This window comes from Canis aureus, chromosome 4 (assembly GCF_053574225.1).
Source record: "Canis aureus isolate CA01 chromosome 4, VMU_Caureus_v.1.0, whole genome shotgun sequence".
Classification (NCBI taxonomy): domain Eukaryota; kingdom Metazoa; phylum Chordata; class Mammalia; order Carnivora; family Canidae; genus Canis; species Canis aureus.
The window spans coordinates 69,681,711-69,708,858 of NC_135614.1; the positions used below are offsets into that span (position 1 = coordinate 69,681,711).

Sequence of the window (27,148 nt, forward strand, 5' to 3'; positions counted from 1 at the left end):
ATAATCACTCTTTAAGTGCTTGTTAATGAATCACTGGTCTCCTACCTAATGGGAATTGAGAGGATGGCTCAGTCCATTTGAAGTTAATCAAAAGTAAAGGTGAAAAGTCTCTGAAAACCTGCAGGAAAAGAATTTGCTTCTCACATACCTTTTTAAGAAGGGATCTACTACTTAAAGTGAAATATATTTGTAATGGGAAGAAATTTGCAGCTACCCAAACTAGAGAAAGCAATTTAACAAAACTTACTCGATAAATCATGCATATATTTCATAGACTTCTTCCTTAGGTACTACATGCTTGGCTGGTACCTATTAGTGCATAACAAATGTCTGTAAAAACAATTTTGCTGCATAATTCATTATCCACATATAACTGTTTCTGGTCCTGTATGAGGGTCTTTGTCTATTAACCTTTTTTGAATTTCCCTTTGGAAAAAAGAAGTCTGTCAGCAATACCTAGCACAAAAAGCACATCTTTAATTAGCTTTTCAGTAACCCCTGGGGGGAAAAAAGAGATTTGTTTATACTTGAACTATTTAGAATTCCTTACTCCAGTGATAAAAACAAACAATTCTTCTTACATATCAGCTCTTCTTTGTATGTTTTCCCTCTGCGGATAAGTTAACCTCTTCTTCATAAGGTAACCATTTTGAAATCTACGTCATGTTCAATTCTTTGCTACAAAAGAGAGTATGCAAAGAAAAGACCCTTACTATCTTTTTTTTTTCCCCATTCATATATAAGTAAGTCAAGATGAAAAAGGTAGAGTTTTACAGTGTTTGCTTTTTTTTTATTTTCTTTTAAGTGGTAGTTTTCATGTCCGGGTGCACCAAAAAATACTTCTGGTTTCTGTTTTAGTACCATATCACCCCTCCTTTTCTTTGGACATTGACATGTAATCGTGTTTCCTCCAAATTAGGCTGTTGAGATAAAATGTTAATTTGTATGTTAGCATTGTCCTGAAAATGAAAAGGTGTGGTAGCAGCTGAACCATCTCAACAAAAGAACTCGCTTTTGAGGATCTGATGATCAATGGCATCTCTTTAGACCCTGACAGATGAAATCACATAGAGCAGATTGTTTTTCTGTAATGCTAGGGACTGGAATGTTCTAATTAATAACATGTTCTGTGGAATAGCTGGGTTATCGATAAAATACATTTAATCATAAAATTACCTTGAAGATAACATTTCCTTACTTGATAATTCAGAAGATACTTCATGTCATACTTTAGAGGCTATTCCATATGATTATTACTGTATGGGCAGTATTTTAGTCTCTATGTGACTTTATATAAGTTAGTCAGAATTTCTTCTTGAGAAAAGACTCACTCAGTCTTTGCTGTGTATCTGGTAATAAACATTCTAGAAGGGAATAGTTAGACAACCAGGTTTTTGCATAAAAAAGGGGGGGCAGGTAAAAACCTAGGTCAAAGTAATTTTGAAAATGTTTAGCTAACATCTTCTAATACTAAAGCTGTGACCAGTTAATGAAAATGTCAAATTTCTGTATATCATTCACTGTGTTACTGCCAGTTACTTGATGTGCCAAAGTAGAAAGAAAAGGGGAAAATGATATCCCACCACTTAAATTGAATTGTCTCCAAAGTCTCTCTTTCCACTGTGTAGTTAATTCAAATGGTTATTCATTTCTTTCTTCTTTAATACATGCTTATGTTACATAAAATAGTTTTTTTCTTTACCATATATGTCTGTGGACTTTTTTGAAAAATAATATTTCCTTCTGTTTTTTTTAATTAAAAAAATGTTTTTAAATTTGAGTCCATATTTGAACATCATATGGTAAAGTAAACTTCCAGAGGTCATTAGTAATCCCTGATTATTTATTAAACATCCAGTTGTGTCCCATATTGAGTTATGAAATATGAATAAAATAGAACAAATTGGTATAGTTCCTATTCCCAAGGGCCTTGGTGTAATTAGGAATACACCTAAAACACCAGTGGCAAAAAATTAAATAAGAATACTGTTTATTCACCACTGCTATTCAATATGTACTGGAAGTCCTAGCCTCAGCAATCAGACAACAAAAAGACATTAAAGGCATTCAAATTGGCAAAGAAGAAGTCAAACTCTCCCTCTTCGCCGATGACATGATACTCTACATAGAAAACCCAAAAGCCTCCACCCCAAGATTGCTAGAACTCATACAGCAATTCGGTAGCGTGGCAGGATACAAAATCAATGCCCAGAAATCAGTGGCATTTCTATACACTAACAATGAGAATGAAGAAAGAGAAATTAAGGAGTCAATCCCATTTACAATTGCACCCAAAAGCATAAGATACCTAGGAATAAACCTAACCAAAGATGTAAAGGATCTATACCCTCAAAACTATAGAACACTTCTGAAAGAAATTGAGGAAGACACAAAGAGATGGAAAAATATTCCATGCTCATGGATTGGCAGAATTAATATTGTGAAAATGTCAATGTTACCCAGGGCAATTTACACGTTTAATGCAATCCCTATCAAAATACCATGGACTTTCTTCAGAGAGTTAGAACAAATTATTTTAAGATTTGTGTAGAATCAGAAAAGACCCCGAATAGCCAGGGGAATTTTAAAAAAGAAAACCATATCTGGGGGCATCACAATGCCAGATTTCAGGTTGTACTACAAAGCTGTGGTCATCAAGACAGTGTGGTACTGGCACAAAAACAGACACATAGATCAATGGAACAGAATAGAGAACCCAGAAGTGGACCCTGAACTTTATGGTCAACTAATATTCGATAAAGGAGGAAAGACTATCCATTGGAAGAAAGACAGTCTCTTCAATAAATGGTGCTGGGAAAATTGGACATCCACATGCAGAAGAATGAAACTAGACCACTCTCTTTCACCATACACAAAGATAAACTCAAAATGGATGAAAGATCTAAATGTGAGACAAGAATCCATCAGAATCCTAGAGGAGAACACGGGCAACACCCCTTTTTGAACTCGGCCACAGTAACTTCTTGCAAGATACATCCACGAAGGCAAAAGAAACAAAAGCAAAAATGAACTATTGGGACTTCATCAAGATAAGAAGCTTTTGCACAGCAAAGGATACAGTCAACAAAACTCAAAGACAACCTACAGAATGGGAGAAGATATTTGCAAATGACATATCAGATAAAGGGCTAGTTTCCAAGATCTATAAAGAACTTATTAAACTCAACACCAAAGAAACAAACAATCCAATCATGAAATGGGCAAAAGACATGAAGAGAAATCTCACAGAGGAAGACATAGACATGGCCAACATGCACATGAGAAAATGCTCTGCATCACTTGCCATCAGGGAAATACAAATCAAAACCACAATGAGATACCACCTCACACCAGTGAGAATGGGGAAAATTAACAAGGCAGGAAACCACAAATGTTGGAGAGGATGCGGAGAAAAGGGAACCCTCTTACACTGTTGGTGGGAATGTGAACTGGTGCAGCCACTCTGGAAAACTGTGTGGAGGTTCCTCAAAGAGTTAAAAATAGACCTGCCCTACGACCCAGCAATTGCACTGTTGGGGATTTACCCCAAAGATACAGATGCAATGAAACGCGGGGACACCTGCACCCCGATGTTTATAGCAGCAATGGCCAGAATAGCCAAACTGTGGAAGGAGCCTCGGTGTCCATCGAAAGATGAATGGATAAAGAAGATGTGGTTTATATATACAATGGAATATTACTCAGCTATTAGAAATGACAAATACCCACCATTTTCTTCAACGTGGATGGAACTGGAGGGTATTATGCTGAGTGAAGTAAGTCAGTCGGAGGACAAACATTATATGTCTCATTCATGTGGGGAATATAAATAATAGTGAAAGGGAATATAAGGGAAGGGAGAAGAAATGTGTGGGAAATATCAGAAAGGGAGACAGAACGTAAAGACTGCTAACTCTGGGAAACGAACTAGGGGTGGTAGAAGGGGAGGAGGGCAGGGATTGGGAGTGATTGGGTGACGGGCACTGGGGGTTATTCTGTTTGTTGGCAAATTGAACACCAATAAAAAATAAATTAAAAAAAAAAAAAAAGAAGCTGACCTGACAGGGAGAATAAGAAGGGCCTGAGTTGGAGGTATGGGGAGACCAAGACAGACAGAGAGACACAAAAAGGCAAGCTTTTAGAAAAATGTTCTATTTGATTGTAATGATAAAAAGTACTTTTTGGAAGAGTTTTTGAAGAGCTCTTGCTATACCCAGATGTACAATGTGGCCTCTGAATAAAGAGAGAAATCATGGTTAAAAAAAAAAAGAATACTGTTTATTTATGTTTGCAGTGAAATATGAAAGAAGTCAGCTGTAGATATTCTTTGCTAAGTTGAATAAATTTATACTCAGTACCTGTTATGAACTGACATTATACCAGAATTAAAGAGTATACCATTGGGATTTCAATGGACTGGAAAGATAAATTGTTGGCTTACTTTCTATGCTTAAATCATATAGTCTTATGCCGCCCTGTAGATCACCTTAGTGGGATAATCTTGCTTGAGCTTAAGATGAGCTTAAGATGTTGATGAGACTGTGAGAGAACAGGATGAAAAATGGTTGTTAGGTAGATGTTTTTCATTACAAAAATAGGCCAAATCAATCTACATAAAGCTTCATCTTTTTCTTTTTTCATAGAGGTCAGAGTCCACATTGAGGATACAAATGATAGTAAGAACCCAAAACAAGGTCAATATGCCAAGGAAAATTATCAGATGTTTAGTTTATAAAATTAAGATGTCCAGTTTCCTTTTAAAGGAAATGGTACAAAGCATCTATTGGAAATTATCTTTTTCCCAGAAATATAGTTTTATTTCATTAAATTATTTCTACAGATGCTCTGTTGTTTAAAAAAAGAAAATGGGTTGTTTGTGAGACACACTTTCTAAATACTCAAAGCCATATGCCTTTTATTCTTTTCAGTAGAGTTGAAGATCTGTGCACATGTGGGCTGTGATTTTTGTCTATTTATTGTATGTCTATTATTTTGTCTATTATTATATATCTGCTCTTGGAACTGGCAAGTCTGAATGAGCTGTCATTTATTTTAAGCTATATATGAAGCCATTATTCTGATCATGTCATTCTTTGAGTAGAAAAATGGAAAAGGGGGCATTAACTCTTGACATTGTGAAGAGTTAATACAGAAACAATTTATAAGTGAACTAAAAATATTTAACCTCATCACAGCCAAATAATTGCCTACTCCTTCTATTTTTAATACTATCTTAACCTCTATTAAAACCGTTCTTCTGGTTTTCTGAAGCTTATTTAATCCTTGATTCATTCCTTTGTTCATTAATTAAACAAAATGTTAACTGTTTATTCTGGAAGGCAGAGTGCCAGCTATGCTCACTTCCATCACTTCATTCTTGAGGTGCTCAAAAAAATCATTTGAATTCTAATATCTCTTATTGTGCTTTACATGGGCACTGTTCCTTACTAGGATTCACTGGATATTTGCCAGATTGAACAGAGACATCTCTACCTGGCATTACACCTTGAAAGATACTAAGTCAAAAGATACAGTCAAAATTAAGCTAAACCACTTACAGTTTGGCTAAGTTTCTTTCTTCTTCCACCACCTCTACCATTGATCTAGACCTGCCCTCATTTTTCTCTGCTTCAAGGCTTGTAGGAATGCATGTACTATTCTGTATATTGATAATTATGGTCAATCTTTAATATTTGTAATGCTATTACCTCCTTTTTAAAAACAACTTGGAATCTTTTTACTGCCTTTATATCATTTCCATTCTGAATATGAAATTTCTGATAAAATTTGCCACATCATACTTCTCTTCATTCATATATATCCAGTTTATCCAATGACTATATTGTTTCTTAACAAAATTGTGAATTGATGACTTATTTTTATCATTTTAAGACTTGTGCTTTCCTCAGTGTCTTGTTTTAAGTAGTCTCAGAGGAATCAGTCTCAGAGCTCAGTGGAGAGCTTGGTTATCTGAACCCTTTATTGTCTCCATCTGCTCCTTCTCCACCCCCTATTTGTTGCCAGTCTTAACGATCCTTAATTTAGGAACTATAATGTGCAAAAAGGTTACAAACTACTAACTACACAATATGTAAACAGAAAAATTATCAAATTGATTTAGAATGGAAACTAATGAGGAAACGCTCAAAATGTAAATCGAAAAGTCTGTCTAGTTGGTTTAGAGTGGAAAATAATGAGGAAACTCTAGGTGATGTCCATGGCAAGGCTGTTTGTTGCCAAAATCATTCAAGTTTGGAGTTGTTTATGCCATGTGGTTATTTTTACAATTTGGTCATTTTTTTTTCTCTTTCTTTTACCAGGTTTCACCAAAACTCATGCCAATGCAGCAGATCACAACTTGAAATGCGGCATAGACATTTGTCCCACACTGCGTGTTTTTCATTTTAATCACATAGGATTTCATTGAAAAGATATCAGTAATCATAATTGTATATCTCATGAGCAGTTTTTGACTAGTTTTCTTTAAGCATTTTATACTACATATGGCCATATAGACTTTGTTCTCTCAAGTGTGCTATGACATTTAATGAAAGACAAAAATATATATATAAATGATTATCTTACTTGTTTTATAAGTGCTGAGAAGGCTTATCTTTACAGTTGGTGCTCACATTGGATTTATCTTTGTCTTTTGTGATAGGTACACTTAATTATACTCAGATGGGCCCTTAGGAAGACTTTCTTTGATGTTCTTTTCCTCCTAACTAAATCATAACATGTAAAAAAAAGAATGAAGGAGAAAAATAACTCCACCCAGAGTATACCCAAGGCAGCATTGTACTAGTCTTGATTGATAACATATGTGTGAATTTTGAGTAGGAGACATGCTGTCATAATGATAATGTTTTTCTTTTGGCCTCCTGTGACTTTTCTTTTAGAGCCTCTGATTTTGTGATTGCATCTTATTTCCCTAAAGCATCCCTTATCCTCCCTTATTTGTATAACTAAATAGATGTGCAGTAAGGCAAACAGGAACACCTCTGTATAGAAGAAGTAACTGGTTTATAGGAGAGACCAAGGGGTACAAGGTCTTTTGGTGCTGATGTCCAACCAAGAAGTTGCCTTTATAAACCAACCATCTGTGCTTTGCTAAAGACTAAGGTTTATCCTGAGAAGAGGGTTGTAAACCTAATTGATTTAGTCAGTTTTATCATTTTAAAATAGTACAATATTTGTGTGTATTCAGAGGGGTCCCTAAGAGGCTTTTTCCATGTTATTGAGGCCTAGTGGGCTACTTGTACAGACCACCTCTGAGGCCACGAGGGGCTGTGGGGTAATTTATCATGAATCCAGTCACAATAACAACAGAATTAAAAATTATTTTTTTCTTTCTTTTCAAGCTCTCTTATTTCTGTTTCAAAAAGTTTCTAAATATTGAATGCCTTTTTCTACAGAACACAGTTCTTTTTTCTGCTTAGGCTATTTCCTTGAATAAACTACTTTTAATTTAGCTTTATACAAATAGAGGAAATGCTGATGAGCAAGTCAAGGATTTGAAGAACAGTGAATTTTTATTGTTAAAAGAATAAACATGGTGAAGTGGGTTGTGTAAGGAAGTTGTCCTCAGAAGTGTCATCCTTACCACCCGTTTGCCCCAAGGGATACTCTAAGCTCCGGAGTATCAAATGGGGGAAAGGTCTAGATAGCCTAAAAATGGGTCAGACGGCTGTCCTCTGGACAGAGGTAGGCACATAGTGCAATATATCATTGCTCTGGCACCAGATATAGGAATTTTATGCATATTTTTGGGTGATGGTTATCTTTAAAACTCACCCAATCTTCAGGTAGAACTACAATTGTGTCATGTATCATATTAGAGGGGAGAGAGGATTTTTTAGTATCACACTCTCTAATATAGTCTTAACTGACTGGCTGTAGGATTGAAGGCATATTCTCCCAGTACTGATAAAAAGGACTCTCTTGGAATTTGTGAGGCCCAGAGAAGAATACATATCTGTTAGAATTATAATTTGGAAAAATGTGTGTTATTGATGGTTGCTATATTTGCAGACTTGGTTGCTTATAATTCCAATCCATTACTTTAGGATAATATGATTCTAAGAATGTTCCCAACTTTGAGTGGTAAAACCTAAGTAGATGACTTTATATTCTTGATTAAAGAATTCTATAGATATTGGACACATTAAGATATAGTGTAAATAATCCAAACTGATGTAGATCACTGTGATTGTCCTTTTTCTTGTTTGGGAAAATATACTAGAGCTTAATGGAAAGACCAACAATAAATCGTTCACATACTTTACTGCTTCTTATCAAGTTGTTGCTTTTTTTGTTTGTTTATCTCACCAAAGAACGTAATTTCTCATGAAAGAATAAATGAAATGTGCATCTTTCACCAACACTCCCCTTTCCCCTTCTCTCTCTGTCTCTCTCACAAATGCATACATACACACATCCTGCCAGCTAAAGTCCATTTGGACATGAAGAAGCTGAAATACAGGTGCATTGAGTTCTAAGTAAGGAGCATCCTAGTGGGATTTGGGTTCTTGGTTCTCAACATGCCTCAGGCCAGCTTCCCTCCAGCCATGTTTTTGTATGAGCCCACAAGTCTCCCATTTCACTTGGGGTGGGTCTTTGTCGGTTTTTGTCATCTGCAACCAAAGTATGAACTCAAACAGCTTTTGTATTTCTTGAGTCTTGGGAGGGATCTGGTCTCCTGCAGAGGTGATACAGACAGAATATGTGTAAAACTGCTTGTAGCTGGGCCCAGAGAACACATATAAGAGCAATTACCTGTGTTACCAGTGGGTAGGAAGGCTGTGGTTAGAGGTTTTCTTTTTTTTACATTGTCAGTATATTCAACACAACTTTGAAAGTTATTCCAATGGAAGTATAGGCAGAGATTTATTCAGTGGATGGTTTTCTCAGCACTAATCTTTTTCTCCCAGGGTGCAATCTTCAATTTCTTAAACTTACTTGCAGATTCTCCGTCTTTAAAATAGACAGTATCTACTGCTTTTCACTATGGCTCTGCATGGTATAGTTAATATTCTATAAAATTAACACATAATATATTGATTAATACATTAGAAAACGTTGCAAAAATTCTGATAGATTTTTTTAAATGCTGTGTCATAATATTACCTTGGGACAGAATTGTTCCCATCCTTTTATTGTTTTTATTTCTTTTTCCATCCTTTTATTTTTTAATAACTACACTGCCTTCCCACTAATTTAATACTAAATATTAAAGTGGGTTTAAGCATAAATATCGCTAAATGTCATATGATCTAAAGGCATGTCTGTGTGGCATACACTTGAATTCTCTTGTTTCCATTATGTTAGATATGTCTGTGAAATCACCCAAAGACACCCTTGACACCCTTTATGGACCATGCAGCATTCTATGAGAGGGATGCCTACACCAATCCAGATAACTAGTTAATAAGACAGTTTCTTCTCTCAAAACCATAATCAAACAAAAATGATATTTGGTTTTAGAGGTTAAATATGCTTGATTATCATGGTCACTATTGCCTCTACTGGGGTGCTACTCTGTCTGGCCCTTGTAAATGACCACAGGCAACTATCCTTGGCCTTCTGCACCATGACTCACACTGAGTCCATGGGAAACACTACTGTTTCCACTGACAACCTATTGGAGCCCGGGTACCTGACATAGTCATTTTATTTCTTTGGCTCATTCCTAGGCATTCTCTCTCTTACCCTTTAAATTTTTCAGGAGGAAATCTGACACCAGTGCAGAAGTTCACATGTAAACTCTGATGTTCCCTTTGAAACCCTTCTTTCTTAATCCGGGCAAAGGAGGTAGCATCTCCCACCTACCCTTCTTGGCATTAGAGTACCAAACAGCTACTTCCAAATTTTCTCCATAAATACTCCTCTAATCTCCAGTCTCTAAGCCCCGTATGCAGTCAGTATAAGAGTTTAAGAGTTGTCTAACTGGTTCTCAGCCAAATAATGGTTCAAAATGTATGCATAGTGGCCTCACTGGAATGTGACATACATTGTGTGTGTGTGTGTGTGTGTGTGTATTTAACATCTTGTATATTTTTGTAACAGATCTATGACTTGTCCTTGGTAGGTTTCCAAATATGTATATTGAATCAATTTCCTGTTGAGAACATGAGGTGATAGTAGGCCAGGCGTAAGGATTTCCCTCAGCTAAATAATTAGGTAAGACCTCTACGGAAGAGATAGGGAAAGACACAAGAGATGGAGTCTAGAAACTACAACAAAGGAAGTGATAATCACTTATATTTGTTTAGCATTTAATACTTTACAAAACACTTAGAATATGCTGGCTAGCTTATTTCATTCTCACAGTAATCTTCTAGGGAGACATTATTACCTCCATTAAAATTAACTTCATTAGTCTGAGAGAAGTAATGTCCATCAATTCTTTAATCAAATTAGCCTTTCAAAGCTAATGTTGGGTTTTGCCAAGGTAGTTAATGAGATGTGAATTAAATCCCCTGAATAGAACTAGATTTGTTGCTCTCTGGTAAGCCATAAAACAGAGAGTCAAAACCTTTAAACCTAATGGGATAGATCTTGAAGCTTTGTTCTCCTTGTTCATACAGCTCTTGTGTACAACCCAGTTTATAAGAAAATGGGTAGTTGTCAAAAAAAAGGATAAGGGCACCCACTAAATGAAATGTCACTGTGGAAGACTTGAAATTACTGAGATTGCTTATATGAAAGGCCCTGTCCTGTGTAGGCAACCACAGGTAAGAATGCTCACCTGGCATCAATAGGAGGAGCTGATGAGCATTGCTTCATTTCTGAAACTAAACACCTTTCTGAAATTTAGTTTCCTGGGCATTAACCTTTACCCATGTTCATAGTCAGAGTTGTGGTGCAGATCCATTCAGTTGAACTCCAGAGAGGAGGTTGAAATTGGCAGCCTGAAAATAAATGTTTTTGGTGACATGGAGGAGAGTATCTCTCAGTGAGATTTAGTGCCATTCCCTTCACTGAGGAAGAAAGGGTCCATGGAAAGAAGAAAATGGGTCACAGCACTGGAGCCTGTGGAGCTATTGGAGGTAGGTATAGGGCTGGGAACACCTGAGAGTCATCAAGACATCATATGAGAACATCTGTTACTACCCTTTCTTTGAATATAAGATACCATCAATTTTTTTATTGTAGTAAGAATGTTTAACATGAGATCTACTGTCTTAAAAATTATTGTTAACTGTAGGTGTAGTACAACAGATATCTAGACTTACTTGTCTTCTATGATTGAAACTTATACCCATTGAACAGTAACTCTTCATTTCCCCCTTACCCCATTCCCTGGGAGCCACCATTCTACTCTCTGTTTCTATGAGTTTGATTGTTTTAGATACTTTCTGTAAATGTAATTGTGCAATATTTGTTCTTCTGTGACTGGCTTATTTCACTTTGCATAATGTTCTCTCAGTTTATACGTGTTGCATATGTCATGTCCTTTTTTATGGCTGAATATTATTTCATTGTATGTATATACCATATTTCCTTTATCCGTTTATCAGTCAATGCACATTTAGGTGGGATTGCTGGATCATATATTATTTTTAATTTTTTGAGGAATCTCCATACTGCTTTCCATAGCAACTGCCACCATTTTGCATTCCCACCAACAGTTTACAAGTGTTCTAATTTATTCACATCCACATCAATACTTGTTTTTTTTTTAGGTTTATTTATATTAGCACATGCATGTGAATGCGGGGGAGGGACGAAGGGAGAAGGAGAGAATCCCAAGCAGACTCCCTGCAGAGCATGGAAGTCCAGTGCAGGGCTTGATCACACAACCCTGAGATCCTGACCTAAGCCAAAATTAAGAGTTGGACATTCAACCAACTGAGCCACCCAGGTGTCCCTTCTTCTTTTTTTTTTTTTTTTATGGCTATCCTAATAGGTGTGAGGCTATGCTTTATTGTGGTTTCAATTTGCATTCCTTGATTGGTGATGATAAGTATCTTTTCATATACCTGTTCGCAATTTGTATGTTTTCTTTGGAAAGATGGCTATTCAAGTCCTTTGCCCATTTTTTTAATTGGGCTACTTAAATTTTTGCTGTTGGCTTGTGGAGTTCCATATATATGGCCCCACTATTCAATTTTTGTTTTTGTTGCCTGTGCTCTTGGTATCATATCTAAAGTCATTGCTAAGACCAATGTTTGGACTTTATATGTTTTCTTCTAGGAGTTTTATAGATTCAAGTCTTAAGTTTAAATCTTTAATCCATTTTGAGTTGATCTTTATGTATGATGTGATATAAGGGGCCAATTTTGTTCTTTTGTATATGGATATCAAGTTTTCCCAACACTATTTGTCGAGACTCTCCTTTCTCCATTGTTATTCTTGGCACCCTTGTTGAAGATTAGTTAACTATATATGCATGGATTTATTCTTGGGCTATTCTGTTCTGTTGGTCTGTGTACCTGTGTACCAGCGTCAAATTTAAAATGCATTATGATTGCATTTGCTTTTTATCATTTATAAATTTTATTGTAGACATATTAAGATTTTTTTAGCCTTTCAGTCTCAGATGAGTTTGCTTAGTATTTCTTTTTTGTATTTAAAACAAAGAAGAGTTGTTAATGGATGCTTTATTCAGCTAATAGATATCATGAGCCATTAATGGCCCAAGGCAATCCACCTGTCTTAAAGTGTGTGCATTTACAGTCCAGGTGCTTCTCACTGGGAAGGGTTCAGATTGTCCAGGGGACAGGTTAGGGGTGTGAATCAGGTCAGAAGGGTGGGAGGGAGCTGAGGTGCCTGCCTCAGCTTCGTCCAGAGCAGTAGGGCTGCCAAAAGATGAAGGAGCCAAGTGAATTGTAGGATACTGTCATTTGTGAAATGCATTCAAATTTCAGAGATGTTAAAATGTGGGAAATTATTCATCTTAGAATCACTAAATTTGAGGCGGTCATGTAAGGGCTTTCTCAATTAGCATAATGTTTTATTTAAGAATATGTTAAAGAAACATTTTATTATGACTTTTAAGTATATACAGAACTGATTACATAGGAAAAGACTCTTAGGGACCTCCTTTCTGAATAGGAAAGAATCAATGTTTGTAGTAGTGTATATGTAAATGGTGCTTTAAAAAGTTCTTCCTAAGTAGTCGGAGTGCTTATTACATAATCTTTCTATCATGATTTGCCTTCCAGGTAATTCTCTATGTTCTTCTACACTTTTATCCTTTCCATAAACAAAATTTTTGTCCTATGTTACACATTTACCCTAAATGTGAAATGTTTTCATTATTGTAATTAAAAGTTTTTAATGTATCACAGATATCCAAATACATGAACACACATATAGAAGGCCAAAACATTTGAGGATGCACTTACATTAAGTCAGTAGTATCAAACTCTATGTGAGCATTAACAGAGAGATCAATGGTATTTAAGATGAAATTTCTGTTAAATAAATGTCTCTTCCCCCAGCTTCCACTCAAATTCATATGTTGAAATCCCAGTCCCCAGTATGATGATATATGGAGGTAGAGCCTTTTGGAAGTAATGAGGTTTAGAGGAAGTTAAGCAGGTGAATCCTTCATGGAGGAATGAGTACTTTTGTAAGAAGGGGGCCCATTTCCTCTCTGCCATCTGATGACACAGGAAGAAAACAGCCATCTGCAAATGAGGAGAAGGGCCCTCAGCAGACACAGCATCTTAATCTTGGACTTCGCAGCCTCCATAACTATGACAAATAAATGTTTAAACCATCCAGTCTATGGTATTTATTATAGCAGCCTGAACTAAGACACATGTGATGAACTTGGTGAATGCTCAGGAAGATAAAGAATTTAAAAGAATCAAAGTATGGGGGAAGAATAAAGTACTTGGAATATTTAGCTGAACAAGAGAAGCTAAAAGAGTGATTTAATAAGAACTTAAAAGAAGTAGTGTGTAAAACTATTGAAGAATGCCCTCAGTCCAAGAAAAGAAAAGAAAAAGAGGGGCAAGGAATTTAATATAGACATTAAGCAACATTTCCTGAGAGTGAGATTTTAAAGAATAGGAATTAAATTACTTACCTATTTGCTCATTCATTTATTTATTGATTTAATTGGTAGGAGTTGAAGGGAGAGGAACAGGAGAAATATTGTGTAGTCTGATTTAAAGGCAGTCTTAAATCTAGTTTCCTAAAATTTTGATATTCAAGGAAATTTCTATGGGCTTTAGAGTCTAGATTCTCTTTTAAATTTAATAACTTTCATAATCTCAAGAAACCTATTGACATAGCTCAGCAAACTTGTTAATTTTTGGTGATGGGGTGAATAGAATGGATGAATTATTGAAAATCCAGTTGCACAGGATCATAAATTTCTGACTCCAAATAACAGCAAATAAATACTCAACTGGTTTGAGTTATGACAGTAATAATTTGGGGGTCTCTCTATTTCTTCTTATCTCCCTCCCTTTCATTTTTTTTCTCTTAGGTTTTTATTTTAACATCTTTTTTGAGCACTTTATCAGGTCCAATCAGTAGACATTACATGGTAAATTGAACGGAGAACTTTTAATGTAAAGAATTGTTAATTGTAACAGAATTTGAGTATTGAAGAATTAGCTAGTAAGAAGGAAATAAGTCTCAACAACTCATGAATAGTAGATTTAAGGATCAGCCATAACTCTGGGTTTGAGGGTGACAAGACATGAGCGACTCCTAACTCTGGGAAACAAAGGGTAGTGGAACAGCAGGCGGGTGGGGGAATGGGGTGACTGGGTGACAGGCACTGAGGAGGGCACTTGATGGGATGAGCACTGGGTGCTATACTATATGTTGGCAAATCGAACTTCAATTTAAAAAAAAAGTTCTATTGACAAAGCTTAATGTCATGCTAGTTGACAGAGGAGTACTATTTGCAGGGCCCACTCCCATCATCTTGGAGAAGACAATGAAGAGAACATTTGGAGCTGAGAGGCTCCAATTGATAACTGACATAAGTACCTGCTGTAAGCAAGCAGTGTGCTGGGTTCTAGGGATCTAGCAATATGAATGTAGAGAAATAGCTCTTAATGAGATGATTACACTTAAGAGTAAATTTATAATTGTGCTTAGTTTCCCTTTTCTATGAAGAAAAAGTATGTGCACCATGAGAGACTGTTTAGAGGGGTCTTGAAGTTAGATTTCATACTTACCTCTGTTCAGCCCATCCTTAAATATGTGATAGGTTGTTCAATAAAATGTGTAACCATGTTTCAAAAAAAAAGCTGAAGTGACTCTTAACAATCAAAACCAAGACAAGCAAGAGGCATACCACTCAATGGCTATTGTAGTCATTTGATTTTGGATGTCTTATTTTTGAAAGATATTACATAGATATAGTCTGTTCTGGGAAAGGGCCAGTTGAAATACTGTGGTGATTCAGGAAACGTAGCAATGAGAATGTTGCTGACAAAACTGAGCCAGCTGTGTTTTCCAGAAAAGAAGCAATTGTGAAGTGACCTCATTGTCATATAGTGTCATGGAAAAGCAGAAATGTTCCAAGAACAGCTGAGCTTGTGGTAGAACTGGACATCTTTACAAAAGTTAACTCAGGCATAAACTTAGAAGTTATATTCTTATGGAAGAAGCGGAAAAAATGAGGGCTTAAATTCAGAGTCATATACATAGAGTAGATGCCTATGTTTATCTCCTATGACTTTCCATTTAATAAGGAAACATGTTTTTCATTTTTATCAGCCCCACAGCAAAAAGACTGATCTATCTGTATGTATATAACAGGAGTATGTATTCCAGAAAGAGTAATTAATTCAATAAAATAAAATAATTCAATAGAAATAATTCAATGAAACTTTCCAAGGAGGTACACCTGCCTAATCCTGTTCTGCAAGCATGAATTTTTTTTCAAGAATACAAGAAGAAAGCATTTGAACCTTTGCCCTGTAATCAACTTATGGCCTTCAGCCTATGACTTGACCTCATCAGGAAAGGTATTAATTTGTGGATCAAGTTATATGACAGGGACTTGGTTTAAAATACTCTGGCAAATGGGGGCGCTTGGGTGGCTTAGTTGGTTCAGCATCTGCGTTGATCATGATCTCAGGGCCCTAGAAAAGACCCCTGTGTCTGGCTCCCTGCTCAGTGGAGAGTCTACTTCTCCCTCTCCCTGAGACCCTCTCCCCACACTTGTGCGCTCTCTTTCTCTCTCTCAAATAAATAAATAAATAAGTAAATAAATAAGTAAATAAATAAATAAATAAATAAATAAATAAATAAATAAATAAAATCTTTAAAAAAAATACTCCGGGGAAAAAAAACAATAAAAATTGGGAAAGAAATTATAGATGGCAAAATTTGGGTAATTATTGAAGCTGGGGGTAATTGGTATATGAAAGTTCGTTATACTGTTCACTTTATGAAATTTTTCATATTAAAAAGGCTTTGAAAGGAAATATATAAATGAATATCCATTTCAACATCTTTATAATAACTACAGTTCTGAATAAGGAGATTTAATCATGGTTTCTTGGATTTTGGATAAGAAATTTAATTAAAAGGAACTGGAGTCTCGATGGAGGAGAGAGTATGAGGATGGATTCTTCAGATTGTTTTATTCTTCCAAACACCAATAACACAAATTTCAGCGCTAAATAGATTAAAACAAGTGCAAAAAGCATAAAAAGACAATCAGCATCATTAACCATCAGGGAAATGCAAATTAAAACCACAATGAGATACCACTACACATGTATCAAAATAACTGCAATATAAAACAATGATGACACCAAACGCTAAAGATGTGGACATACTAAGTAACTCCTACGTTGTTGGGGATGTAAAATAAGATAGCCACTCTGGAAAACAGTTGGGCAGTTTCTTTTAACACTAAACATGAAATTACCATATGTCTTAGCAAATACTACTGAGCATTTATCCCAGAAAATTTAAAACTTACGTTGATACCAAAACCCATACATAAATGTCTATGTTGTTTATTTCATGAGAGCCAAGAACTGGAAACAGCTCAGATGGATGAATGGTAAAACAAACTGTGGTAAGTCCAAAGTGTGGAATACTACTTAGCATTAAAAAAGGAATGAATTTACAACAACAAGGGTGAATCTCCAGGAAATTATGCTGAGTGAAAAAAGTACCAAAAGATTATATGCTATATGATTTCACTTATGGAACATATTTGAAATGATACAATTTTAAGAATATAGAACAGAAAACTAGTTGCTAAGGGTAAGGGACCTGGGAGGAAGAGTGGAAGGGAGGTGGGTGTGGTTATTACAGGATCACTTGAGGGGTCTGTGCGGTGATGGAACTCTTTTGTATCTTACCTGTGGTGGCCTATACAGACCTACACGTGTGATAAAATGCTGTAGAATCAAATATACACCTATACACAAATGAGCACAAGTAAAACTAGAGAAATAGGAGAAAGATTGGCAGATTGTATTAATGTCATTAGCCTGGATGTGATACTGTAATATAGTTTTGCAGGACAGTGTCATTGGAGGAAATACATGTACTGGAGAATTGGGCATCTTAGTATTATTTCTTTCAACTGAAAGAGAAATAAAATCTCAATAAAAATTTCAATGAAAAAATTAATGCAAAAATAACAAAGTTCAGAGCCTGCTTGTTTAATTTGCTTAACACATTGGTAGATATTCTTTCTGGTTTCCATGTGGAATAAAGAAAAGGTTGTGATCTCACGTTAATTAATAAGTAGTTGTTTTATCTATGTCACCCGCTAGTTGGATGTCTCTGAACAAGTTTCTTAAACTCATTCGGCCTATTTTCTAATACGTAAACGGATATAATACGGACCTTTCCTCACAGGTCTGTCCTTGGTATTAAAAATGTATCTTAAGTGCCTGGTACATGGTAGCCACTCAAAAAATTCCCCTTCACATGGGAGATTTTTTTTTTTCATTTTTAAATTGTTTTTAGGACCTTGCTTTTCTATTTTTGGTGTCTTTTGCCTTTGGAAGTTTTCTTTTGTGTTTGTGTGTCTTCGAAACATGAAAAATATTTATGTACAATAAACTCTGTTTAAAAAAATTGAGTTTGGAGAGAAAGTTTAAAACCAGTGGCCAAAAAGAGATATTGAATTATCTGTGGTTTTCAATTATCTATTCTCTTCCTGGCCAAGTGTAGCATATGAATTCAAGAATTACTGGTGATTTAAAATGCTGAACAATTAAGCCATTAAAGATGAATGTAAATTCTCATGGTCGTCTCTCATCAGTTTTTATTTATCACCAAGGACACCTGTTGATTTAAAAATGTAAAAGTACTCAGTGAGAGCTTGTTCCTGGCCTTATAATGAGAAGTTTTGAAAAACCAGCATTGCACCATCAGTAATTACGTGTATTTCTGAGTCTGCTTACTTCTGTGAAGCAATGAAAGAGCAAAAATGAGACCTTTTTTTGAAGGTAAAATGAAAAAAAAATTACTCTTTTAAAAAGCAAGCAAGCACAGAATATTTTATTTCTAGTAATGGTGGTATAGATTGCCGTAGATGAAACTGGCCACAGAAAGCAACTGGAAAAGCTGAATAAAATACCCATCACCACCACCACACACAAAAAAATGCCAAAGGTATCAGAGTATACAATGAACCAAAATTTTCTGAAGCCATAAAGCAGCACAGTGCAGTTAGTCTTATATTCTTAAGCTTGACATTCTATGGCATTTTTCCCCTGGAGGCATTTGGTAATTTATAAGATTTGTAGACCCAAAGCACTGAAAAAGTAAATATAAAGTGACAGCCTAGGAGTCTGAAAAGCTTTGAAGAGCTAAAACTGCCTCATGAAGTTGGGACGACAAAAATTAGGAATTAGGGCCAGCTGAAAAGGAAAGATCTTAGTAAATATCTTAAAATTCCACTTAGTTCCCCAGAAGGGCTGTACCTAAGACGTAAGGATGGACCAGAAATAGACAATCCGTTATAAAGACAAAAATCCATCTTCAAAACCTCTCAGTCCCTGAGTAAAATAAGGTGATCTATGCCATGATATGACCACTCAACAGAAAGATAAAAAACTCTTCTCAAGGGGACCTCAGAAAGAGCCTTAAATTATTGCCTCAAATTTTAACAGGTGATTCAGATATTAGAATTCTTGGACACAGTCTTTATAAAAAATTAATATATTCAAACAAGTATATGATGAGATAGAGAATTTAACCAGAGAAATTCTAACATATAATAAATTGAAATTAATTAGTAGATGAATGTAAGAGCAGACAGTAAAGGAGAGGATCAGTAAACTGGAAGATAGAATAATGCAAATTTTCCAGACTGAAGCAAAGAAGGAATAAAATGATAAAAAAAAATACTGAAAAGTGTGTGACACATAGAACAGAGTAAAAAGATCTAGTATCTATAAAAATGTTGGAGAAGAAGAAAGAATGGGACTAAAGATTTAATGGGCAAGATACTGGCGAAGAATTTTCCAAGACTTTAAAAATAAGCTACATATTTAAAGAAGCTCCACCAAACCTAAGCAGCATTAAAAACACCCAAGCAGCATTAAAAACAAAAACAGTAACCTAGGCATATCAGCAGCCAGTCACTAAAAGTCAAAGACAAAGAAAAATCTTACAAGCAAACAGAGGAACAAACGACACATTAATTTTAAAGGAGGAAGGATAAATTGGAGAGTGAATTCTTAAAAAAAAAAATTGATGGAATTAAGTTCCATCACCTGTGGGGCATGCTGGCAGGGGGTAGGGGTGGCGATGATTGGGGGGTGTGTTCCCACATAACACCCAAGAATTCAATTCAACTCATTTCTGACGCTATCTACCTGGATATAACATCAGATTCTACAGGTTAAGGATTCCTGCCTGCAAGACTGCTCCCTACACCCTCCTACTTCAGATACCAATCACAAGCCCAAATTGTTACCTATACTTCTGACTGGTTGTAAGTCAGAGGTTCCCAAGACACCCCTCCCCCACCCCCGCCTTGGGTTCAATTAATTTGCTAGAGTAGCTCACTGGACTCAGAGAAACATTTTATTTACTAGATTACCAGTTTATTGTAAAAGGATAGAAGTCGAGAGCAGCCGGAAGGAAGAGATGCATGGGGTAGGGGATCAGAGCTTCTATGCCCTTTTTAGGTACAGCATTCTTCGAGCATCTCCAAGTGTTCACCAATGCAGAAGCTCTACAAACCCTGCTCTTTTAGGTTTTTATGGAGGCTTCCTTACAATCATGACTGATTAAATCATTGACCATTGACAATTTTTTTAATAATTTATTTTTTATTGGTGTTCAATTTGCCGACATACAGAATAACACCCAGTGCTCATCCCGTCAAGTGCCCCCCTCAGTGCCTGCCACCCAGTCACCCCCCGCCCTCCTCCCCTTCCACCACCCCTAGTTGGTTTCCCAGAGTTAGGAGTCTTCCATGTTCTGTCTCCCTTTCTGATATTTCCTACCCATTTCTTCTCCCTTCCCCTCTATTCCCTTTCACCATTGACAATTGATTCAACCTCCAGCCCTTCCCCCTTCCCAGTGGTCAGGATGTGGAATTGAAAGTTCCAACCCTCTAATCACGTGGTTGATTCTCTTGATCCCCAAGTGGGAGCCAAAACAAATCACCTTATAACATAACAAAAGACACCTTTTTCACTCTCAACACCTAGGGAATTCCAAGGGTTTGGGGAGCTGTGAGCCAGGAACTGTGTGGACAAAGACCAAATGTATATGAAAAATACATTTTGATCATCTGAATAATCAAACATATATTTCTTATAAATCACAATATTGCAGTCTACTTCCTGGTATTTGAGCATGTATTCCTTATAGGAAAACAATCATAAAAGTCAAAAGATAGCAGGATACTACTAAAATCTCATTCAGCTATTAGAAACTATTGAGTCTAGCATGTATCACATGAAAATGTCTCCCAGAGCTGGGCTATTCAAGTTTGTAGGCTTCCATTCGATCTAGTTAGGTTTCAAAAGCAGAAATGGTCTCAGTAACATATAGATTCACCCCTTGCCTTCCCATTTAGCAAGTCCAATGCATAATTCTTGAAGAGATTTTCAGGTCTTCTCTTTTACAGTACTAAGTAGGGAAAATATTCCCCAGTAAGATCCAATGTCCATCCCCATAATACTATCAGGTAAAAGAGTTGCAACCACTTCACATAAAGCCTGTTCAAACATTCAGATTCTCCTACAAACTTCCACCTTAATTCTATCAACTCTTATATTCCTAACTCTAGCCTCCAGTAGGGCTTGTATCAACAGGCTTTGATTTTACAATCCTGGGTAGGGGAAGTGTTCCCTGGCCAAACATAATATCCATTCCCATAAAGCTTTCAAGTAAAGTTGACACAACCTCCTTATATAATACTGCTTACACATGCCAACTTTTATAACCCTATCAACTCTTGTACTTCTACAGTTTCTCATTCTAATTATAGACCAAATCAGGATTTCACCAATGGATTTTGGTACCACTGTTCCTGAGACCACCATATCAAGAGGAAACTTCTCTAACCTCTGGTCATTTTAGCTACTTTTGGGTAAAAGACTTTGGGTCCCCAGTGAGGGATTGAGGGATCCAAAAAATGATAAAGGAAAAGTTATATAAGACACTAGAACAAATGGAAATAAAATCATAATGGCATATTTAAGATAAAATACATCAATAACCACAGGAAATGTGAATATATTTGTTCTGTTAAATGAATAAATTATAGATTCATGACTGTAGCCACTAAAAAAAATAGTGAAAGAATATAAACTAACAACAAAAGTGGTGGATTAATTCAAAAGAGGGCCAGAAAAAAGGGGAAGTAAAGTAAAAGGAATATTGAACATGTGCAACAAATTGAAGAAAAAGTGGTATACAAGCACAAATGTACCAGAAATAACAATAAATACAGAATAAATATACCAATTAATTTCTTAGTGGGCACTTGGGTGACTCACTGGTTGAGCATCTGTCTTTGGCTTGCACTGTGATCCCCAAGTTCTGGGATTGAGTCCTGCATCAGGCTCCTCACAGGGAGCCTGCTTCTCCCTCCACCTATGTCTCTGCATCTCTCTGTGTATCTCATGAATAAATACATAAAATCTTAAAAAAAAGAAAATGAAAAAAAAAAACAGATTTGAAAAGATACATGCACTTCTATGTTTGCTACAATATTATTTATAATAGCCAAGATATGGAAGCAATCCAAGTGTCTCTGTTCATAGGTGAATGGATAAAGAAGATGTGATATATAGATATAGATGTCACATAAACACACACTGGAATATTACTTAGCCATAAAAAAGAAAAATCTTGTGATTTGCAACAACACGGATGGATCTAGAGTATATAATGTTAAGTGAAATAGAGAAAGATAAGTACCATATGATTTCACTCATGTGGGATTTAAGAAACAAAACAAATGAAAAAAAAAGATACAAAAAAAACCCAGATTCTTAAATATGGAGAACTTACTACTTGTGGTTGCCAGAGGGGAAGCATGTCGGGGGATGAGTGAAATAGATGAAGGGGATAAAGAGTACACTTACCATGATGAGCACTGAGTAATGTACAAAATTGTTGAATCATTATATTGTACACCTAAAAGTCATATAACACTGTACGTTAATTATACCTGAATCAAATAATTATTTTAAAAAGATATGTAAAGTTTGAAAATACAATGGTAGTATTTGCATTAGTATTTATTCAATAAAGCAGAACCACTAAGAGAAAAAAGGAAGAGACTTCTAAGTCTCTTAGTAAGTAAATAAGTAATTAGAATTTATACAATTAATGTGAGAGTTAAGGTAGAATTTTCTTTTTTTTAAGATGGGCGAGGAAGAGAGAGAATCTTAAGCAGGCCTCATGCCCAGCATAGAGCCCAACCGGGAGCTTGATCTCACAACGCTGAGATTATGACCTGAACTGAAATCAAGAGTCGAACACTTAACCTACTGAGCCACCCAGGTGCCCCCATCACCTTACTTTCTATAGGAACTTAATTACAGGTGTTTTAATTACAAGTGATAGTTTGAATGACTGTTCTTCTACTGCATGCCATATACCATCAGTGTTCCCTTTACCTCTGGACAACACAACCACTGATTTAAGCCTAATCAAAGTCTTTAAGCCTAATCAAATTAGAAAACCATTTCCAGATAAGCCAGAACTTAGAGAACCTAACCTTGTAGTTCTGTTCTGCTAGAATTATTACTGGTACCAATATCTGTATCAATTAGGGGAGTAGAGCCATATTGAGTGATAGAGAATAAATAATTTATTATCAGAATTAGAATGGACACAATGAGGAATGTACAGGGGGAAAAAGTTGCTAAATAAAGTCTTCAATCTATTAATTATGAAACTGGAAGAATGATATGACCAGAGACCTAAATATGGAAGCAAGGATGAGGGGAGAGTTATGGGATATTATGTTTGCCAAAATAGAGGTGACCTGTAGGTATTTAAAAACAGAATTAAAGGAAGTTACAATGTAAATGTCTCTGAGATGATTACTATATTAATAACTTAAGTTTCATAACAAGTACTTAAAATCATGATCTAACTCACAAGGAACATAGACACTGAAATGGTATATGGTAATGGTAAATGGTATCATTGGGTAAAGATAGAGATGTGGTCATATAGATGAGTGTGTAGATATCTTCTATATGTCCAATGACATTACTTTACCTGAGAATTACATTAAATTTGCTTTAAGCTCCTATTCCCATCAAAGGGAAATGCCAACATACTCTCCAAGATGTCCTCAGATTCTAGGGAGTTTACATTCTCATGGTCAGACTTTGCTGTAATTTCTTATTCCTTCTGAGCTCTTCATTTCACTCATGCCTCATATCCACCTGCTGTTCTCTTCTGTTGGTACATCCATGGGATACAGTTGCTTTCCTCAATTTCCCCATATCTTCACCCACACAAGTAACTTTTGGGCATAAAGATTTAGCTTAAGTTTGGAATGACAGAGAAGAGGTGTTTAGCAATATTTAATGGTCATCTGGCTATCTCTGCCCCCAGAAATCTCTCTGCATGTGATATTGCTCTGGAGGTTCCTGCTGCTATTATGATGAACAGCTCCTTCCCTTCATTCCTCTCCAACCCCCATTTTTTTTTAATCTTCAAATTTCTTTTTACTTTGTGTTTGTGGAACAGTTTGGTTCTCTCTTTATTTATATGTCTCCTTCCAGATGGTTATCTGGGGCCCCAAACTAGTTGATCAAGATATTTAACCAAGCAAAAAAACATCTTCTTCCCTAAAGATCAATAAAGCCACTGTAATAAAGCCACTGTAACAAATTATGGTTTAAATAGCAAATATAAAGCGATAGATAGATAGATAGATAGATAGATAGATAGATAGATAGATAAAGGAAGGAAGGAAGGAAAGAAGGGAGGAAGGGTGGAAGGAAGGAAGAAAAGTGAGAAAGGAAGAGAGGAAGGGAAATAGGGAGAAAGAACTGACTATCCACTTCTTCCTTTCACCATTACTCTCCTTCCTAAATATAGAATTTTTTTCTTCCCTTCTGAAAATATCAGTAGTGATAAACATAAATCATAAGCCTTTAAAAACAAGACAAATAAGGAAACTTGCCCTAGAAACAAGTCTGTAAGTTGCAGCTGATTTACTTGAAATGGGGCAAAGGTCCACTTCACCATTGCCCCGTCTACAGAAAGACACAAAATGTCATGAGAGAATTTAAGAGTGAAATTCAGCTGTCAGAATTTGTGTTGTATCTCAAAGCCTGGAAAGTAAACAAATTTCTGCAGGAAACAGGTTCTTTTAGGTGGGCACAGCTGAGGTCTGTAATGACAAATACAACTTGTATATGGTGATGGGATGGAGTTAGTGGTTATCCTAGAATGGAATACAGTGTTATTAGTAGAGAATGCTATCATTGAACAGGTTGAACAAATAATAGTTATTTTAGGTTTGGGCTATTTGGTTATTTTTATTTTTTATGTATAAAATGTTTTATTTTAATTTAATTTTATTTTTATTTCAGATTTGGTTATTTTTAGATTTAGATACTCAGTCATTTCCGTGAAAGTCATTCAGTCCTAAACACTGTGTCTTGTACCACCCTACCCACTACTTTTTTTCTATGCTACTTCCTACACACTCCTGTAGTAATTAGGGAGCCACTTGTTTGCAGCCTATACACACTCTATGCTTGCTCCTGTTTTGATATAAATTCTCATGCATTTTCACTACCTTTCTTCCTCTTCACTTAACTTCTACCTTAAGACCCAGATGGAGTCCCATCTCTTCCAAGCAGCCTGCTCAGTTTAATTCAGAGCACTTTATTAATCTCATATTTTCCATTAGTCTCACACAGATTGGAAAATAATTGTTCCCTAGGCTTTGTTTTTCTTTTGGAGACCCTATAATGCTCCCTCCCCCACCATACACACACAATGAGAGTCCATAATTTGGTGATCAATTAATTGGTTAATAGACTGATAACAATGATTAGCTTCTCATGCTTTAACCATTCTCCAATACAGAGTAAAGTTTAGCCATGGCCAACATTAAAGCATTGGAATTTTCCAGTGAAATTCCATTTTCAACCAGTGTTTTTTTTTTAAGGAGTGACAGTTCAATTTTTAGATAGGAAGGATTCTAGAGAAATAAGCAAAAAGCTATGCAAACTGTGAAATTCCACAAGTGTGTTGACATCTCTGTGCTTGCTAGAATGGGCCCTGATTAAACTTATTACCATTATTGTTCTGGAAAGTAACGGTTCTCCCTGCAGCACTGAAAAGGAAAGAGTGGAGGTGGGGGAAGCATGGTCAGCATGGTGTAATGAAGAAAGAGTACAAATAAAGGCTAAGGGATATAGGTTCTGTTTCTAGTTTTGCCATTTAACTGCTTTGTGACCATGAGCACGTGCCCAAATCTTGGAAGTTTGTTCCCCTTTTCTGTTAAAAGCACAGACATCCACTGTCCTCTAAAAGCAGCCTCCCTATAGACAATAAAAGATGCCTTTGACAATGGCCCAGAAAGCCTCTTGGACTCTTTAATAGTGGTCATTCCAAACAACACACAAAAAAATCTAGGGTCAGAGAGAGAGAGAGAAAAAAATTAATTTGATAGCATGAATAAATGTAGCTAATGCTTCATGGAAAAATTAATCTTAAATATCATGGATTCAGAATTGTAAAATATGGGCAACCCGGGTGGCTCAGTGGTTTAGCGCCACCTTCAGCCCAGGGCGTGATCCTGGAGTCCCGGGATGGAGTCCCACATCGGGCTCCCTGCATGGAGCCTGCTTCTCCCTCTGCCTGTGTCTATGCCTCTCTCTCTCTCTCTGTCTCTCATGAATAAATAAAAATCTTAAAAAAAAAAAAAGAAACAGAATTGTAAAATATAGATGCTGTTACAGTTTCTACAAAAACTACTTTACAATTATATACAGTTTTACTTTTTTTTTTTTCTTTTCCAAATGAATCTTGGGAAGGCTTTTACATGAAAGACAGCAAAGTCTTGGCAATGAGGAAAAACTCAAAGGTAAGAGAATTATATAATGGCTTGAATGAAAGTTGCAGTAGATTTCACTGCCATTTTCAGGTTTTTATACTTAATGGAGACCTGAATATATATAGTTATACAAACTTTTTGTGTGTCTGTATTCCCATGTATTAAATGGGAAGAGTATTTTATGACAGACGAGGGTATCACAAAGTTAAATATCTACAGGGACCAGAAAGTTAAAGGAAATGGATAAAATGAGCAGTAACAGGGAGTGGTGGGGAGTATAGTACCTTAGAGGTTTAAATTTAAACAACCTGATTGGTATCCATCGAGCAAATTGCTTGGCACAATATTGTAATTTCCTTTGATTTTTCATGTATATTTGATATGTGAATCTAGATTTTTGGCATTTAATGAAAACATTTGATCGTTGTGCAGACCAAACAAAGCCTGTCTGTGAACTCTACCTTAGAGTGTACCATCAAAAAAAGGGCATTAAGAGAAGATCATACCTGATTCTGTCTTCAGTTCCTCACTTTATAAGTACAGAGACCAAAACTACGAAAAACCACCTGGCCAGTAAGCAATTTATGTAATCAACAAATATAACAGACATTATGCTAGAGACTGGGAAATATTTAGTGAACAGGAGAGATATAGTCTCTAGTATCATGGAACTGTCCAACTGGACCAAGAAAACTATAT

General features: G+C 36.0%; 1 protein-coding gene across 1 annotated transcript in view; it reads left to right on the top strand.

Annotated features, from left to right (window-relative positions):
* OXCT1 (3-oxoacid CoA-transferase 1) overlaps nt 1-8,282 on the top strand; it is a 133,734-nt gene extending 125,452 nt beyond the window's left edge. Inside the window, exon 17 of the mRNA XM_077896096.1 lies at nt 6,321-8,282. Coding sequence (XP_077752222.1) covers nt 6,321-6,362 — 42 coding nt within the window. The 3' untranslated portion in view covers nt 6,363-8,282. The remainder of the gene's footprint in view (nt 1-6,320) is intronic.
* Nucleotides 8,283-27,148: the final 18,866 nt, after the last annotated feature.